This window comes from Coregonus clupeaformis, chromosome 4 (assembly GCF_020615455.1).
Source record: "Coregonus clupeaformis isolate EN_2021a chromosome 4, ASM2061545v1, whole genome shotgun sequence".
In the NCBI taxonomy this organism is placed as follows: Eukaryota; Metazoa; Chordata; class Actinopteri; order Salmoniformes; family Salmonidae; genus Coregonus; species Coregonus clupeaformis.
In genome coordinates, this window is record NC_059195.1 from 6,472,850 (window position 1) to 6,492,979 (window position 20,130).

At 41.7% G+C, this 20,130-nt stretch overlaps 1 protein-coding gene across 2 annotated transcripts in view; it reads left to right on the forward strand.

The window, feature by feature from the left end:
- LOC121550489 (inactive dipeptidyl peptidase 10) overlaps positions 1 to 20,130 on the forward strand; it is a 382,617-nt gene that overhangs the window by 200,028 nt on the left and 162,459 nt on the right. For both annotated transcript variants that reach the window (XM_041862762.2, XM_041862770.2), the window contains exon 2: positions 17,391 to 17,505. In XM_041862762.2, the coding sequence (XP_041718696.1) occupies positions 17,391 to 17,505 (115 nt within the window). The remainder of the gene's footprint in view (positions 1 to 17,390; positions 17,506 to 20,130) is intronic.

Below are 20,130 nucleotides of genomic sequence, written 5' to 3' on the forward strand. Positions count from 1 at the left end.
TGAGAAGTTTTAAAATAACAACTCTTAAGTCTTTTGCTGCTGCAGAGAGGACGAAGTTGCGAGCCTATACCACCCAAAAACCTTGGTTATACAGTGGGGGAAAAAATTATTTAGTCATCCACCAATTGTGCAAGTTCTCCCACTTAAAAAGATGAGAGAGGCCTGTAATTTTCATCATAGGTACACGTCAACTATGACAGACAGATTGAGGAAAAAAAATCCAGAAAATCACATTGTAGGATTTTTATGAATTTATTTGCAAATTATGGTGGAAAATATGTATTTGGTCACTTACAAACAAGCAAGATTTCTGGCTCTCACAGACCTGTAACTTCTTATTTAAGAGGCTCCTCTGTCCTCCACTCGTTACCTGTATTAATGGCACCTGTTTGAACTTGTTATCAGTATAAAAGACACCTGTCCACAACCTCAAACAGCTGGGAAGACTGAATCTGCAATAGGTAAGCAGCTTGGTTTGAAGAAATCAACTGTGGGAGCAATTATTAGGAAATGGAAGACATACAAGACCACTGATAATCTCCCTCGATCTGGGGCTCCACGAAAGATCTCACCCCGTGGGGTCAAAATGATCACAAGAACGGTGAGCAAAAATCCCAGAACCACACGGGGGGACCTAGTGAATGACCTGCAGAGAGCTGGGACCAAAGTAACAAAGCCTACCATCAGTAACACCCAAGCCGCCAGGGACTCAAATCCTGCAGTGCGAGACGTGTCCACCTGCTTAAGCCAGTACATGTCCAGGCCCGTCTGAAGTTCGCTAGAATGCATTTGGATGATCCAGAAGAGGATTGGGAGAATGTCATATGGTCAGATGAAACCAAAATAGAACTTGTTGGTAAAAACTCAACTCGTCGTGTTTGGAGGACAAAGAATGCTGAGTTGCATCCAAAGAAAACCATACCTACTGTGAAGCATGGGGGTGGAAACATCATGCTTTGGGGCTGTTTTTCTGCAAAGGGACCAGGACGACTGATCCGTGTAAAGGAAAGAATGAATGGGGCCATGTATCGTGAGATTTTGAGTGAAAACCTCCTTCCATCAGCAAGGGCATTGAAGATGAAACGTGGCTGGGTCTTTCAGCATGACAATGATCCCAAACACACCGCCCGGGCAACGAAGGAGTGGCTTCGTAAGAAGCATTTCAAGGTCCTGGAGTGGCCTAGCCAGATGAAAATTTAAAATCATCCAATAACATATTTAAAATCATTCATCTACCTTGAGGATCTGTTTGGACAATTTGCACATTCAGATTACTGTTAATTAATATCATCACCCCTTTTCAATTTCTTAGCCAATGGGAGAAATATATTTCACCCCCCCTCAGTCCTTTTTCCACACAACTTCATCTAAAATTGTTGAATGAGTTTCCTGTAAACAATAGATATTATATTCCTTCTCTTTTAGCCAGGTAAATACTGATTGTCTTTTCTTATCATCTGTTAAGCCATTACAATTATAACTGGCTATACTTATTTCACAATTTGCCATAATGAGATACAAGTTTCAAATCTATTTATTATAATATGTTTGTAAACGCACCATTAAAAAGTACAATAGTGATTAAATGTCCATATAGCTGTACCATGATATGTGCATTGCTACTAAGTAAACCTCCAATTGTTCTCCACTATTCCACCCGCTAAAACCCCTCTCTATCTCAAATTGGGTTGTCATCCTAGTGACCGGCAGACAACCCCCGCCCCTCCGGATCCCAGGGCCCCCGAGAGACCGGGACCCATCCTTCGAAAACCACCCACAGAACTGAAGCAGATCAACCGCCAAAAGCATTTCCATCGTCCTCACCTCGATTTGAATTATATATAGCTATTAAAAAATATATATACAAAATCCTGCGTATCTTAATTTTCATAATTAACAAATAATATGTGTAATAATGTAGGCAGTTCATGCAAATGATTGTTACCTATAACCAGGATTGCCATTACAAAAATTACATTTTTGGCAAGCAATTATTATTTTAGCAAACAATTATTGTGATTCATCCTATATTGTCCCTAACATCATTACCCCCCTAGCAACAGATGTGGGATACATACACACACACACACACACTCATACACACTCAACTTCTTCCCCTACAAACAACCATAAGCTCAGATGCTCAATAGTTGTTCCATACCTGAGCCCAAGTCAAGAAAGGACTTTGATTTACGAATGCATATACAGTTGCAGCTGTTTGAGAAGGCATGCAAAATTTAGCAAAAACTGGCAAATATTGGGAGATTTGATTAACCATTGTCAAGTCCTAGGTGATGGAGATCAGATACACCCTCTTCCCCTGAAACACACACTTGCTAGCTACTTCAGTGGACATTGAACACATTTCTACCGGCAAATGAACACATTTCTAGTGGCAAATGTGTTAAATTATAGCCATGGCATAAAAGAGATAATCAGCTCGGGGCTCTATGTGTTCTCTGGAAAAGAATGCCACTCCGTGGAAGGTCAGGTCCACTCCGCTAGCGTGTAGTGGAACACACCTTCCACGTTGTTCGTTATTTTCCATAGAACGCATAGCCCCTCGTTGATTATCCCTTACATAATCAATGGTAGCCTGAATAGTATAATGCATCGGCTAAGGCCAGGCACCACACCCGAATGGATAATTTTTTTGTATTTATATATATAAAAATTACCATTACCAGTTCAATGTAGACACAAATATTTGATTATTTGTATTGTACCTTTTCTGAAATATTGTATTAAAATATGCAATATACCTATGTTCTGCTCTTTTCTTCATTAACATGCCAACTTTAAAAACACTGGGGGATAGCTGAAGGCAGAAGGAGCTCAATTCCACTTGAATTGTCCATATATACTAATAACATTGGCCTATACATTTAACTCCTATCCTACAAACAAAGTGGTGCTTTACTCTGTTTCAGTTTTGCCTTAACACAGACATACAGTGAGCTCCAAAAGTATTGGGACAGTGACATTTGTGTTGTTGTTTTGGCTCTGTACTCCAGCACTTTGGTTTTGAAGTTACAGTGGGGAAAAAAAGTATTTAGTCAGCCACCAATTGTGCAAGTTCTCCCACTTAAAAACATGAGAGAGGCCTGTAATTTTCATCATAGGTACATGTCAACTATGACAGACAAAATGAGAAAAAAAATCCAGAAAATCACATTGTAGGATTTTTTATGAATTTATTTGCGAATTATGGTGGAAAATAAGTATTTGGTCAATAACAAAAGTTTCTCAATACTTTGTTATATACCCTTTGTTGGCAATGACACAGGTCAAACGTTTTCTGTAAGTCTTCACAAGGTTTTCACACACTGTTGCTGGTATTTTGGCCCATTCCTCCATGCAGATCTCCTCTAGAGCAGTGATGTTTTGGGGCTGTCGCTGGGCAACACAGACTTTCAACTCCCTCCAAAGATTGTCTATGGGGTTGAGATCTGGAGACTGGCTAGGCCACTCCAGGACCTTGAAATGCTTCTTACGAAGCCACTCCTTCGTTGCCCGGGCGGTGTGTTTGGTATCATTGTCATGCTGAAAGACCCAGCCACGTTTCATCTTCAATGCCCTTGCTGGTGGAAGGAGGTTTTCACTCAAAATCTCACGATACATGGCCCCATTCATTCTTTCCTTTACACGGATCAGTCGTCCTGGTCCCTTTGCAGAAAAACAGCCCCAAAGCTTGATGTTTCCACCCCCATGCTTCACAGTAGGTATGGTGTTCTTTGGATGCAACTCAGCATTCTTTGTCTTCTAAACACGACGAGTTGAGTTTTTACCAAAAAGTTATATTTTGGTTTCATCTGACCATATGACATTCTCCCAATACTCTTCTGGATCATCCAAATGCACTCTAGCAAACTTCAGATGGGCCTGGACATGTACTGGCTTAAGCAGGGGGACACGTCTTGCACTGCAGGATTTGAGTCCCTGGCGGCGTAGTGTGTTACTGATGGTAGGCTTTGTTACTTTGGTCCCAGCTCTCTGCAGGTCATTCACTAGGTCCCCCCGTGTGGTTCTGGGATTTTTGCTCACCGTTCTTGTTATCATTTTGACCCCACAGGGTGAGATCTTGCGTGGAGCCCCAGATCGAGGGAGATTATCAGTGGTCTTGTATGTCTTCCATTTCCTAATAATTGCTCCCACAGTTGATTTCTTCAAACCAAGCTGCTTACCTATTGCAGATTCAGTCTTCCCAGCCTGGTGCAGGTCTACAATTTTGTTTCTGGTGTCCTTTGACAGCTCTTTGGTCTTGGCCATAGTGGAGTTTGGAGTGTGACTGTTTGAGGTTGTGGACAGGTGTCTTTTATACTGATAACAAGTTCAAACAGGTGCCATTAATACAGGTAACGAGTGGAGGACAGAGGAGCCTCTTAAAGAAGAAGTCACAGGTCTGTGAGAGCCAGAAATCTTGCTTGTTTGTAGGTGACCAAATACTTATTTTCCACCCTAATTTGCAAATAAATTCATTAAAAATCCTACAATGTGATTTTCTGGATTTTTTTTCCTCAATTTGTCTGTCATATTTGACGTGTACCTATGATGAAAATTACAGGCCTCTCTCATCTTTTTATGTGGGAGAACTTGCACAATTGGTGGCTGACTAAATACTTTTTTTCCCCACTGTATACAATGACTATTAAAGTGCAGACTGTCAGCTTTAATTTGAGGGTATTTTCATCCATATCGGGTGAACCATTTAGGAATTACAGCACCTTTTGTACATATTCCCCCCATTTTAGGGGACCAAAAGTATTAGGACAAATTCAATATATGTGTATTAAAGTAGTAAAAAGTATTTGGTCCCATATTCATAGCACACAATGACTACATCAAGTGTTTAGAAATGAATCATAAATACTGTATTGTGTCATTTCGGAGTCACCTTTGTAAATAAGAATAGAATATGTTTCTAAACTCTTCTACATTAATGCGGATGCTACCATGATTACAGACAATCCTGAATTAATCGTGAATAATGATGAGTGAGAAAGTTACAGAGGCATAAATATCATACCCCCCCCAAAAAATGCTAACCTCCCCTGTTATTGTAATGGTGAGAGGTTAGCATGTCTTGGAGGTATGATAGAGTATTTGTGCATCTATAACTTTCTCACTCATCATATACTCATCACATTCCAAAATGACACAATACATTATTTACCATTCATTTTTATTGGGCAAGATATGATCTGAAACACAACCAAAGCAAACAGCAAATACATCCAACAAGTTTGTAGAGTCACAAGCTTGATAATCATTGCATGCTATGGGACCAAATACTGAACTTTTTACTACTTTAATACACATATAAGTGAATTTGTCCCAATAATTTTTGGTCACCTAAAATGGGGGACTATGTACAAAAAGTGCTGTAATTTCTAAACGGTTCACCCGATAAGGATGAAAATACCCTAAATTTAAAGCGGATAGTCTGCACTTTAACCTCATATTCATTGTATAAAGAGCCAAAACAACCAAAAATGTGTCACTGTCCCAATACTTTTGGAGCTCACTATAACTAACAGGAATATTTTATGTGTACCTACAAAACGTCTCAACCCTAACTCCCCATAGACATGTGATTCTTCTCCCTTGAGTTTCTCCTCTGAGACATAGATAAATGAAGGCTCTGCCTGCATCCCAAATGGCACCCTATTGCCTACATGGTGCACAACTTTTGACCTATGGGCCCTGGTCAAAAGTTGTGCACTGTAAACAGAATAGGGTGCCTTTTGGAACACTGCCTTTGTCTGATTGCTTATTGCCAGAGCTGTCAGATATTTATTTATGGTTTTCAGTGCCTCTCTGCAACACAGACTCACACTCCGATGTGGAGTAACATAACACATTTGGAAGATGAATGACATTCTATGACAGAAAATCAAAGGGCAAAAAAATTGGCTGCTAAGAAATGGTGTGGGCAGCCATATTAGTTTTATGACTCTGTTGTTTTATTTGGACTGTAAATCAAAACAAAAACCATGTCTAGACTGGCGAAAGTAAAGAAGGTAAAACTTGCAGTGCCTGTGGATGACAACACGCTTGTTTGGTTGGGCTCTACTGTTTAGCTGTCCTTTGCTTATATGCCCTTGCCTGTGGATGTGTCTATGTACAGTATGTGTGATACTTGAAGTGTTGTTTATAATAGGGTCATAAGGATATTGTAAAGTGGCATAACGCTTCAAGTAAAGACAAGTGTCACTGAATGTGTGTTGTGGCAACTGAGATTCCAATGACTTCAGATATGAAGCTCTGGATACAAAATATGAGCTGTAGTAGAACGGTCATGACATGGAAACATAGAAGGGAAGAAGGGATTAGTACCACTTTGTAAAAAATATGGAGATGGCCTTAGCCCGTCCTCTAACCTACAGGCCTGCTCCTGGGGGATGTCTCCTCACTGTGTGTGTGTAGGGGGGAGGGGGGCTCTGAGTGAAACACACCCAAGCAATTTTTTATTCTCCTGGGGGCTAGGCATTTATCAGGGCCCTGCCACGGTTTCCTAATCCCCATAATGGTAATGGAGAGACACATCGGGCCAGAACTCTCATGACTATCTTTGCTCATAATTGAGTTAATAAATTAAGGATGATGATTCCAAAACTGCTAAGTAGGAAATTGTAGAAAGAGAAAGAGAAAGAGAAAGAGATAGAGAGAGAGGTGAAGAGAAAAGCTCATGCATGGAGGGCTTTGGCAATTTATAACTGCTGTCAACGTTCAAGGACAGGCAGCCTTTTTGTGGTATTCATTAAATGAGTGTCAGCCCAACCTCTGATAATAGATCAGCCTCCTGGGACCTTTGTTGGTCTTAAATGATATAACACTGTGTTCCCAGAACGAAGGGGTACCCCCACGGCTTTGCCAGGGGATGCAAATGTGGACAGCCGGATACTGCCCTCTCCACAGCTGTTGGAGAGGCGCTTGAGCATTTGAACATTTTCCAGAGCAGTAGAAATGCGATGATTTGGTTCACAATTACCTGTGAACCCTCCAAGATACACATTTAATAAATTGACACAGAACGCCTCCTCTGGAGGATGGAGCAGAAATGTCTAAAAAGCTTTTTGAAACGGCGACCTGGGTCTAACTGGCCATATTTCTACTTAACCCCTTCTAGCCAATCACATCTAAGAAGTGGGTCGGCGGCCAGTAATCCCCTCCCTGTACCTGCAGGGTTTTTTAGGCAATTGAGGCCAGGAGAGCTAATGGTTTGGATGATGTGGAGAGAGGGTCTTAATGTTGCCACCTTATCAGAACTAGCAGATGTGGATGGAGGAGAGCCTTTTTAAGACTACTGAGGAAGAACTCTGACACTGTGCCACAGCCTCTTAACCCACCAGTGCATGGCTATTAAAGTAGGCGACCATCTTGACCCGATGACCCGTGTCCTTTCTCTATGCTAACCTGTGAAAATGTTAAATGCAAACTGTGTTGTGTTTCTGTCTTGTCGAATAGGGGTAATGACACATGCTGATACTGTACAGCTGGTAAAAGGTTACTTGTTTGTGCCAGGGAGTTGCTACAGTAGTCGGGGGGTCATGAAGTTGGAGTGTGAGAGAGAGACTCGGAGAGAGGGTTTAATGCAGGGGAGAACAACTGCCCCCTCTCATTGAAGCCAGGGAAATTCAAGGCCGACCACGGTACTGCAGGCATTGTTAGCTGAAAACAGTTACATTATAGTGAATGGAAAAATTGCAATCCTCGTGGTTAATTTTCGTGCAAATAAAAACATGTTTTGAAGACAATCATGGTACCAATAATTGCTTCTAATACAACAGATGTATGTCCTTGCACCAATCATTTTAAAATCTCACACAGAAGAAGCTATAAGGATAATTTAGTTTCTAATGGCAGTCTGCAGTACCCCGGCAGGCCTTCAACATGAGTTACTCAATGAGAGGGGGCAGCACTGAGCTAGCCTGCAACATCACTTCCTGGAGTAGTTCAAACTGCGCATTTTATGGGGTTTTCTCATTTGGCCAAAACTCTGTCCTCCATCCTGTCTCCTCCATGACCCAGAAACCGATAAGTGGTTGAGTGGTCGAGGAGTGTGTCAGTTTGTTAGTAGGCAAACGGAAGAGTGTCCTTCCCTCTTCAAAAAATTTTGTCAAATTTTATTTGTCACATGCTTCGTAGACAACAGGTGGTGTAGACTAACAGTGAAATGTTTACTTACGGGTCCATTTCCAACAATGCAGAGTTAAAGAAAATATAAAAAATAGGAATAAATACACAGTGAATAACGAATAAAAATAAAGAGTAAAAATAATATGGCTATATATAGGGAGAAGACAATAATCAAATCAAAATCAAATCAAATGTATTTGTCACATACACGTGTTTAGCAGATGTTATAGCAGGTGTAGCGAAACGCTTGTGCTTCTAGCTCCGACAGTGCAGTAATATCTAACAATTTAATTAGTCCCGTGTAGCTCAGTTGGTAGAGCATGGCATTTGCAACGGCAGGATTGTGGGTTCAATTCCCACGGGGGGCCGGTATGAAAAAAATAAAAAAATATATATAGCGTCTGCTAAAATGACACAAAAAAAACATATACCCAATACACATAAAAAAGTAAGGAATGGGATTTAAGAATATATACATATGTGGACAAGCAATGACAGAGCGACATGGACTAAGATACAGAAGAATATTATAGAATAGAATGCAGTGCGAGATATGTTAACATTATTAAAGTGACTAGTGTTCCATTTCTTAAAGTGGCCAGTGATTTCAATAGGCAGCAGCAGCCTCTAATGTGCTAGTGATGGCTTTTTAACAGTCTGATGGCCTTGAGATAGAAGCTGTTTTTCATTCTCTCGGTCCCAGCTTTGATGCACCTGTACTGACCTCGCCTTCTGGATGATAGCGGGGTGAACATGCAGTGGCTCGGGTGGTTGATGTCCTTGATTATCTTTTTGGCCTTACTGTGACATCGGGTGCTGTATATGTCTTGGAGGGCAGGTAGTTTGCCCCCGGTAATGCGTTCGGCAGACCGCACCACCCTCTGGAGAGCCCTGTGGTTGTGGGCGGTGCAGTTGCCGTACCAGGCGGTGATACAGCCCGACAGGATGCTCTCAATTGTGCATCTGTAAAAGTTTGTGAGGGTTTTAGGTGATAAGCCACATTTCTTCAGCCTCCTGAGGTTGAAGAGTCTCTGTTGCGCCTTCTTCACCACACTGTCTGCATGGGTGGACCATTTCAGTTTGTCGGTGATGTGTACGCCAAGGAACTTGAAGCTTTCCACCTTCTCCACTGTGGTCCTGTCGATGTGGATAGGGGGGGTGCACCCTTTGCTGTTTCCTGAAGTCCACAATCATCTCCTTTGTTTTGTTGATGTTGAGTGAGAGGTTATTTTCCTGGCACCACACTCCCAGAGCCCTCACCTCCTCCCTGTAGGCTGTCTCGTCATTGTTGGTAATCAAGCCTACTACTGTTGTGTCGTCTGCAAACTTGATGATTGAGTTGGAGGCGTGCTTGGCCACGCAGTCATGGGTGAACAGGGAGTACAGGAGGGGACTGAGCATGCACCCTTGTGGGGTGCAAGTTGAGGATCAGCGAAGTGGAGATGTTGTTTCCTACCTTCACCACCTGGGGGCTGCCCGTCAAGAAGTCCAGGACCCAGTTGCACAGGGCGGGGTTCAGACCCAGGGCCTCGAGCTTAATGATGAGCTTGGAGGGTACTATGGTGTTAAATGCTGAGCTATAGTCAATGAAAAACATTCTTACATAGGTATTCCTCTTGTCCAGATGGGATAGGGCATTGTGCAGTGTGATGGAAATTGCATCGTCTGTGGATCTATTGGGGCGATAAGCAAATTGAAGTGGGTCTAGGGTGACAGGTAAGGTAGAGGTGATATGATCCTTGACTAGTCTCTCAAAGCACTTCATGATGACAGAGGTGAGAGCTACAGGGCGATAGTAATTTATTTCAGTTACCTTTGCTTTCTTGGGTACAGGAACAATGGTGGCCCTCTTGAAGCATGTGGGAACAGCAGACTGGGAAAGGGAGAGATTGAATATGTCCATGAACACACCAGCCAGCAGGTCTGCGCATGCTCTGAGGACGCGGCTAGGGATGCCGTCTGGGCCGGCAGCCTTGCGGGGGTTAACATGCTTAAATGTCTTAATCACGTCGGCCATGGAGAAGGAGAGGCCACAGTCCTTGGTAGTGGGCCTCTTCAGTGTTATCCTCAAAGCAGAAGAAGAAGGTGTTTAGCTTGTCTGGAAGCGAGACGTCGGTGTCGGCGACGTGGCTGGTTATTTTTTTGTAGTCCGTGATTGTCTGTAGACCCTGCCACATACAGTTGAAGTCGGAAGTTTACATACACTTTAGCCAAATACATTTAAACTCAGTTTTTCACAATTCCTGACATTTAATCCTAGTAAAAAGTGTCTGTCTTAGGTCAGTTAGGATCACCACTTTATTTTAAGAATGTGAAATGTCAGAATAATAGTAGAGAATGATTTATTTAAGCTTTTATTTCTTTCATCACATTCCCAGTGGGTCAGAAGTTTACATACACTCAATTAGTATTTGGTAGCATTGCCTTTAAATTGTTTAACTTGGGTCAAACGTTTCGGGTAGCCTTCCACAAGCTTCCCACAATAAGTTGGGTGAATTTTGGCCGATTCCTCCTGACAGAGCTGGTGTAACTGAATCAGGTTTGTAGGCCTCCTTGCTCGCATACACTTTTTCAGTTCTGCCCACACATTTTCTATAGGATTGAGGTCAGGGCTTTGTGATGGCCACTCCAATACCTTGACTTTGTTGTTCTTAAGCCATTTTGCCACAACTTTGGAAGTGTGCTTGGGGTCATTGTCCATTTGGAAGACCCAATTGCGACCAAGCTTTAACTTCCTGACTGATGTCTTGAGATGTTGCTTCAATTATCCACATAATTTTCCTTCCTCATGATGGCATCTATTTTGTGAAGTGCACCAGTCCCTCCTGCAGCAAAGCACCCCCACAGCATGATGCTGCCACCCCCATGCTTCACGGTTGGGATGGTGTTCTTCGGCTTGCAAGCAACCCCCTTTTTCCTCCAAACATAACGATGGTCATTATGGCCAAACAGTTCTATTTTTGTTTCATCAGAACAGAGGACATTTCTCCAAAAAGTACGATCTTTGTCCCCATGTGCAGTTCCAAACTGTAGTCTGGCTTTTTTATGGTGTTTTTAGAGCAGTGGCTTCTTCCTTGCTGAGCGGCCTTTCAGGTTACGTCGATATAGGGCTTGTTTTACTGTGGATATAGATATATTTGTACCTGTTTCCTCCAGCATCTTCACAAGGTCCTTTGCTGTTGTTCTGGGATTGATTTGCACTTTTCACACCAAAGAATGTTCATCTCTAGGAGACAGAATGCGTTTCCTTCCTCAGCGGTATGACAGCTGCGTGGTCCCATGGTGTTTATACTTGTGTACTATTGTTTGTACAGATGAACGTGGTACCTTCAGGCGTTTGGAAATTGCTCCCAAGGATGAACCAGACTTGTGGAGGTCTACAATTATTTTTCTGAGGTCTTGGTTGATTTCTTTTGATTTTCCCAGGATGTCAAGCAAAGAGGCACTGAGTTTGAAGGTAGGCCTTGAAATACATCCACAGGTACACCTCCAATTGACTCAAATGATGTCAATTAGCCTATCAGAAGCTTCTAAAGCCATGACATCATTTTCTGGAATTGTCCATGCTGTTTAATGGCACAGTCAACTTAGTGTATGTGAACTTCTGACCCACTGTAATTGTAATACAGTGAATTATAAGTGAAATAATCTGTCTGTAACCAATTGTTGGAAAAATGATTTGTGTCATGCACAAAGTAGATGCCCTAACCGACTTGCCAAAACTATAGTTTGTTAACAAGAACTTTGTGGAGTGGTTGAAAAACAAGTTAAAATGACTCCAACCTAAGTGTATGTAAACTTCCGACTTCAACTGTACGTCTCGTGTCTGAGCCGCTGAATTGCGACTCCACTTTGTCTCTATACTGATGTTTTTACAGTTTAATTGCCTTGTGGAGTGAGTAGCTACACTAATTGTATTCTGCTATATATTCCCAGTCACCTTGCCATGGTTGAATGCGATGGTTCGCGCTTTCAGATTTGCGCGAATGCTGCCGTCTATCCACGGTTTCTGGTTAGGGTAGGTTTTAATAGTCACAGTGGGCACAACATCACCTATACACTTCCTGATAAACTCAGTCACTATTTCAGCGTATATGTCTACATTATTTTCGGAAGCTACCCGGAACATATCCCAGTCTGCATGTTCAAAACAATCTTTAAGCGTGGATTCCGATTGGTCAGACCAGCGTTGAATAGACATTTGCATGGGTACTTCCTGTTTGAGTTTCTGCCTATAGGAAGGGAGAAGCAAAATGGAGTCGTGGTCAGATTTCCCGAAAGGAGGGCGGGGGAGGGCCTTATAACCATCCCGGAAGTTTGAATAGCAATGGTCGAGGATTTTAGCAGCGCGAGTACAACTTTCGATATGTTGATAGAACTTCAGCAGCCTAGCCCTCAAATTTGCTTTGTTAAAATCCCCGGCTACAATAAATGCAGCCTCAGGATATGTGGTTTCCAGTTTGCATAAGGTCCAGTGAAGTTCTTTGAAGGCCGTCGTGGTATCGGCTTGAGGAGGGATATACACGGCCGTGACTATAACCAAAGAAAATTCTCTTGGGAGATAATACGGTCGGCATTTGATTGTGAGATATTCTAGGTCGGGTGAACAGATGGACTCGAGTTCCTCTATGTTACTGCAATTACACCACAAGTCATTAATCATGAAACACACACCTCCGCCCTTCTGCTTCCCGGAGAGATATTTATTCCTGTCTGCACGATGAACTGAGAACCCATCTGGCTGGACCAATTCCGACAGAATATCCCAAGAGAGCCATGTTTCCATGAAACAGAGTATGTTACAGGCCTTGATGTCTCTCTGGAAATAAATCCTTGCCCGTAGTTCGTCGACTTTGTTAACTAAAGATCGAACATTAGCGAGTAGAATACTTGGAAGCGGTGGGTGGTGTGCGCGCCTCCTAAGTCGGACCAGCAGGCTGCTCCGAGTGCCTCTCCTCCGCCGGCAATGTTTTGGGTCAGCCGCTGGAATCAGTTCAGTTGCCCTGGGGAGAGCAATCAAAGGATCTGCTTCAGGAAAGTCGTATTCCTGGTCGTAATGCTGGTGAGTTACCGCCGCTCTGATATCCAATAGTTTTTCCCGGCTTTATGTAATGATGCAAAACACTTTCTGAGCTAATAATGTAAAAAATAATACATATAAAAACAAAATACTGCAAAGTTTCCTAAGAGCTAGTCGCGAGGCCACCATCTTCGTCAGCGCCAGGTATATAACATGGCTATATACAGGGAGTACCAGTACCGAGTTCATGTGTAGGGGTACGAGGTAATTCAGGTAGCTATGTACTGTACATATAGGTAGAGGTAAAGTGACAAGGCAACATGATAGATAATAGACAGTAGCAGCAGCGTACAGTGCATTCGGAAAGTATTCAGACCTATGAGACTCGAAATTGAGCTCAGGTGTATCCTGTTTCCATTGATCATCCTTGAGATGTTTCTACAACTTGGAGTCCACCCATGGTAAATTCAATTGATTGGACATGATTTGGAAAGGCACACACCTGTCTATATAAGGTCCCACAGTTGACAGTGCATGTCAGAGCAAAAACCAAGCCATGAGGTTGAAGGAATTGTCCGTAGAGCTCCCAGACAGGATTGTGTCGAAGCACAGATCTGGAGAAGGGCACCAAAAAATGTCTGCAGCATTGAAGGTCCCCAAGAACACAGTGGCCTCCATCATTCTTAAATGGAAGAAGTTTGGAACCACCAAGACTCTTCCTAGAGCTGTGCGCCCAGCCAAACTGAGCAATCAGGGGAGAAGGGCCTTGGTCAGGGAGGTGACCAAGAATCCAATGGTCACTCTGACAAAGCTCCAGAGTTATTCTGTGGAGATGGGAGAACCTTCCAGAAGGACAACCATCTTTGCAGCACTCCACCTAAAGGAAACAAGATTCTCTGGTCTGATGAAACCAAGATTGAACTCTTTGGCCTGAATGCCAAGCGTCACCTCTGGAGGGAACCTGGCACCATCCCTACGGTGAAGCCTGGTGGTGGCAGCAACATGCTGTGGGGATGATTTTCAGTGGCAGGGACTGGGAGACTAATCAGGATAGAGGGAAAGATGAACGGAGCAAAGTACAGAGAGATCCTTGATGAAAACCTGCTCCAGAGCCCTCAGGACCTCAGACTGGGGCGAAGGTTCACCTTCCAATAAGACAACAACCCTAAGCACACAGCCAATACAAAGCATGAGTGGCTTCGGGACGAGCCTCTGAATGTCCTTGAGTGGCCCAGCCAGAGCCTGGACTTGAACCTGATCGAACATCTCTGGAGAGAACTGAAAATAGCTGTGCAGCGACACTCCCCATGCAATCTGACAGAGCTTGAGAGGATCTGCAGAGAAGAATGGGAGAAACTCCCCAAATACACATGTGCCAAGCTTGTAGCGTCATACCCAAGAAGACTCAAGGCTATAATCGCTGCCAAAGGTGCTTCAACAAAGTACTGAATAAAGGGTCTGAATACTTATGTAAATGTGATATTTCTGTTTTTTATTTTTTATACATTTGCAAACATTTCTAAAAACCTGTTTTACAGGTGTCAGTATGCATGTGTGTGCATGCCATGTGTGAGTGTGTGTGTTAAATAAAGGAAAAAAAAAAAAAAAAAAAAACAGTATGTGTGAGATGAAGTGTCAGTGTAAGTATGTGTCAGTGTAAGTATGTGTGAGCGTGTGGGTAGAGTCCAGTGTGTGTGGATAAAGTCAGTGCAAAAGAGTTAGTGCAAAAAATGGTCAATGTAGGTAGTCTGGGTAGCCATTTGATTACTTATTTAGCAGTCTTGTTTAAAAGTCTTATGGCTTAGGGGTAGAAGCTGTTCAAGGTCCTGTTGGTTCCAGACTTGGTGCATTGGTACCGCTTGCCGTGCAGTAGCAGAGAGAACAGTCTGTGGCTTGGGTGTATGGAGTCTTTGACAATTGTTTGGGCTTTCCTCTGACACCGCCTGGTATGGAGGTCCTGGATGCCAGGGAGCTCGGCCCCAGTGATGTGCTGGGCCGTTCGTATTACCATCTGTTGCACATGTCAAATCTTTTCAGCCTCCTGAGGGGGAAGAGGTGTTGACGTGCCCTCTTCACGACTGTGTTGGTGTGTTTTGACCATGATCGATCCTTAGTGATGTGGACGGCGAGGAATTTGAATATCTTGACCCGCTCCACTAGAGTTCCATTGATGTGAATGGGGGCATGCTCTGTCCTCCGTTTCCTGTAGTCCACGATCAGTTCCTTTTTTTCGCTGACATTGAGGGAGAGGTTGTTGTCCTGGCACCACACTTCCAGGTCTCTGACCTCCTCCCTATAGGCTGTGTCATTGTCATCTGTGATCAGGCCTATCACCGTCGTGTCGTCGGCAAACTTAATGGTGGTGTTGGAGTCGTGCGCGGCCACGCAGTTGTAGGTGAACAGGGAGTACAGGAGGGAGCTAAGCACGCACCCCTGAGGAGCCCCCATGTTGAGGGTCAGCATGGCGGATGTGTTGTTGCCTACCCTCACCACCTGGGGGCAGCCCGTCAGGATGTCCAGGATCCAGTTGCAGAGGGAGGATTTCAGTCCCAGGGACCTTAGCTTTGTGATGAGCTTCGATAGCCTTTCATCAAGGATACTCATGTGTATCCTACCGCGGAGGAGTTTTGAAATCTGCCACAGCCCCTTTGAATGAGGTTTCGTTTTGTCAGAGGAGAAAAAAAAAAAAATCACACATTTGAAAACAATATGCTACTTATTGTTTGATCTATAAAACGTATTTTAGAACTAACTTCATTAGTTTTGAGCATTTATTTTTGGATCCACCTTGTAAAAGTAATTTGCCTAATGAGGCACAAGTACAGAAGGACCGACTCATTTCAAGCAACTGCATTTCCATCCACATTCACTCTCCTTATCGACTCTCCTCAATTAACTTTGACCTTTTTCAAAAGGAGGAGAGAGAGGACGGAGGTGAGCAAATCTAATTGATTAAAGGCCGGATTCTCCATGAGACGCCATCTTAACCGACTTCATTTGGCTTCAATGCGCTATTGAGTCTTCACATAGGAATGAATGGTGTCACGTGATCGATGTCTTTATCCATTCATATATACAGTCATTGGTTTAATGAAAACGATTCAACCATGCAAATAGCCTTTCCCCCTTGAAATGCAAATTATGAAATATTAACTTTAATTTTTCATGCCATTTACTCTGTGCCCCTCCATGCAACTTAGATACCGCTCCCTACCTCGGAGTTGAATTTAAACACAAAATGCTGCTTGTATTATGCATTGAGCCCCACCACACAGCTTAGATTGAGCCCTATCATGGAGCTGGTCATCAATGCAGCTCAAGGTGAAATGCTGAAACCTCGTATTATACAGCTGAACGAATAACTTCACATTTTTGTGACGGTATCATTTCCTACTTTATGTTATTCTACTAGAATCTTAATTTGATCACCCTGTTGTTGCAGGAAATGCAAACTTGTATAGTATACAAGGTTTAAAAAGACTTCTAAAGTTTGTTATTTCCACTTTAAAAAGTCAGACTTGATTTGCCCTAACTAAAAATGTATCAACCCATAAAAAAAAAAAATATTTCCACACAATAATAAAAAATTCCTGTTGCTGCAGGATTATTTTCCTGCTTTGAGAAACTGGTCAAATTGAGATCCTACACCTGTACCTAGAGCACGAGTAAACTTTCCTGTCAAAGTCATTGCTATTGTGACACAAGCACCGACACTTAATCCTAACACACTGTGCTGTTTAAGTATTGTGTTTTTTTCTTAGATTGTTTACATCGTAGGGATCAACCCATGCTGACTCATTCTGCTTATATATTGTTTGCTGCTTCAAAATGGATGTGTATGGCGTGCACAATGTCTGTGATCTGGAAATTGGATTTGGCTTTCAATTTGACATTCTAGCAATTTTACGGTATGTGTATGTTTATTGTAAGCTCCTACATAACACTTTGACTCAACATATAATTACTCATGTATTGACAATCTGTGGTCTTGAAAATAGTTTGTATGGATGGAAGCAAGAAAATAGAGCTAGGAAGAAAATTGACTCAAATCTATAACATGTATAGATTTGTTTTGTGGTTCTGTGTGTCTAGGTATCTCTACTTTTAGCCGAACATTGGTACTTTCCAAAGATGTTGAAACTTATTTTCCAGAACTCTCTTTTGACAACTGTTGCTCTCTCTCTTTCTCCCCATTCTCCCTCTCTACCTAACTCTCTCTGACTCTCTACAGGACCTTGGTGCGGGAGCTCCACCTGAGAGGAACTGGAAAGGGATTGCTATTGCTCTGCTGGTTATATTGGGGGTCTGCTCTCTCATCACCATGTCTGTCATCCTCCTCACTCCAGGTACAGTATTGGGCATAGCTAATAAGTATACTATTTAATTAACAAACAGATTTGTGTTATGCAGGATATACAGTGGCTTGCGAAAGTATTCACCCCCCTTGGCATTTTTCCTATTATGTTGCCTTACAACCTGGAATTAAAATTGATTTTTTGGAGGTTTGTATGATTTGATTTACACAACATGCCTACAACTTTAAAGATGCAAAATAATACAAACAGAAGTGCTCTGTAGTTATCCAGCCCAGGCCAACATGGCTGACATTCAAAATAATTTGGCCCTCCTCTCTCTGTCGCTGCACAATTAGCAGCTGTCCTTGTCAACAGTAGTTTACAAATGGCTTAACAACATCCTCTTTTATTAATGGCTTAGCATTTTATAATTAAAATGTATTACACAGCTGAGGGACTCAGGAAGGAAAACAACCATTTTAATTACCATTGCATGTATGGGTCGTGTGTGTGCGTGCATGCCTGGGGGGAGATTTCCTGTAATTCTAAACAGTTTGCCATAGGTTTGAGATAACATTTGCAGTTTTAAAGCTAATTTCCTAGCAAAGGTCTTATGCTATCTGAGTGACTCAAACATTGTAACAAAATCAATGGGGGCCCCATGCCATGTTTTTGTATATATTTTCACATTTACATTTTAGTCATTTAGCAGACGCTCTTATCCAGAGCGACTTACAGTTAGTGAGTGCATACATCTTTTTTTCATACTATATATATATAAAAAGTCCTCTTCCATTTTTGCGGTAATGCTGCAATTATTTGGTTGTAATTTGGGGTAGAGCAGACATTTCCATATGTTTTTGTTAGCTGCATGTGCGACATAACTCCACCAGTCCTACCTATGATATCATTTACGAAAATTATACCTTTAAAACATTATTTTTTTTTATTATGTTTTTTTAATCAATTAGTATATTTGAGTTTAACCACAATATTTGTTGCATTATTTGTTCTGACGTTTCTGGAGGATTACATTGAAATTGCAACCAACTTTCTATGGCTTGTTTTAGAAATAGTGATATTTGCAAGATTATTTCCTTTTCAAATAACTGAAAGTGAGAGGTTGTAATCTGAATAAAGGGAAAAGGGCCATTCTTGAACATGGGGTGAGACCATCTTACTAATTTGCTAGAGAAGCAGTTCGGATTTAAGTATAACTTTTGTATTACTGAAGCATATAGTGATAGGTCTAATGCTTTAATATTTAATAATTTCTGTCCTCCGAATTCATATTCATTATATAAATAGGCCAGGTTAATTTTGTCTGGCTTGCCGTTCCAAATAAAATGGAATATTTTTTTATCATATAATTTCAAAAACTGTTCGCTAGGCGTAGGCAAGACCATAAGCAAATAGGTAAACTTGGATAATACTAAAGAGTTAATCAGGGTGATTTTTCCACACATTGACAGCTATTTACCTTTCCATGGTAGCAAGATCTTATATATTTTGCTAACTTTCTATTACAATTTATTGGAGTGAGATCATTTATTTCATCTGGGATATGTATTCCGAGTATATCCACATCACCATCAGACCATTTTATTGGTAAACTACATGGTAATGTAAAAATTGTATTTTTTAGTGATCCAATACGTAATATAGTACATTTATCATAATTTGATTGTAATCCAGAGAGTTTAGAAAATGTATCTAGATCCTCTATGAGGCTGTGGAGGGATTCAAGTTGTTGATTTAAAAGAATAATTAGCGTACAATGACTCCTTTGTTTTTAAGCCCTGGATTTCTCATCCCTTGATATTATTGTTGGATTTGATTTTAATAGCTAACATTTCGATGGCCATAATAAATAGATATGCCGATAGTGGACAACCTTGTTTTACTCCTCTTGACAATTTAAAACTTTCAGAGAAATAGCCATTATTTACTATTTTACACCTAGGGTTACTATACAAGATTTTAACCCATTTTGCCAAAATTGAAATGCTCCAGGCATTTATATATAAACCTCAATCATACTTTATCAAATGCCTTTTGAAAGTCTGCTATGAATAGCAGGCCTGGTTTCCCAAATTTTTCATAGTGTTCTATTGTTTCCAGTACTTGCCTTATACAGTGAGGGAAAAAAGTATTTGATCCCCTGCTGATTTTGAACGTTTGCCCACTGACAAAGAAATGATCAGTCTATAAATTTAATGGTAGGTTTATTTGAACAATGAGAGACAGAATAACAACAAAAAAATCCAGAAAAACGCATGTCAAAAATGTTATAAATTGATTTACATTTTAATGAGGGAAATAAGTATTTGATCCCCTCTCAATCAGAAAGATTTCTGGCTCCCAGGTGTCTTTTATACAGGTAACGAGCTGAGATTAGGAGCACACGCTTAAAGGGAGTGCTCCTAAACTCAGTTTGTTACCTGTATAAAAGACACCTGTCCACAGAAGCAATCAATCAATCAGATTCCAAACTATCCACCATGGCCAAGACCAAAGAGCTCTCCAAGGATGTCAGGGACAAGATTGTAGACCTACACAAGGCTGGAATGGGCAACAAGACCATCCCCAAACAGCTTGGTGAGAAGGTGACAACAGTTGGTGCGATTATTCGCAAATGGAATAAACACAAAAGACCTGTCAATCTCCCTCGGCCTG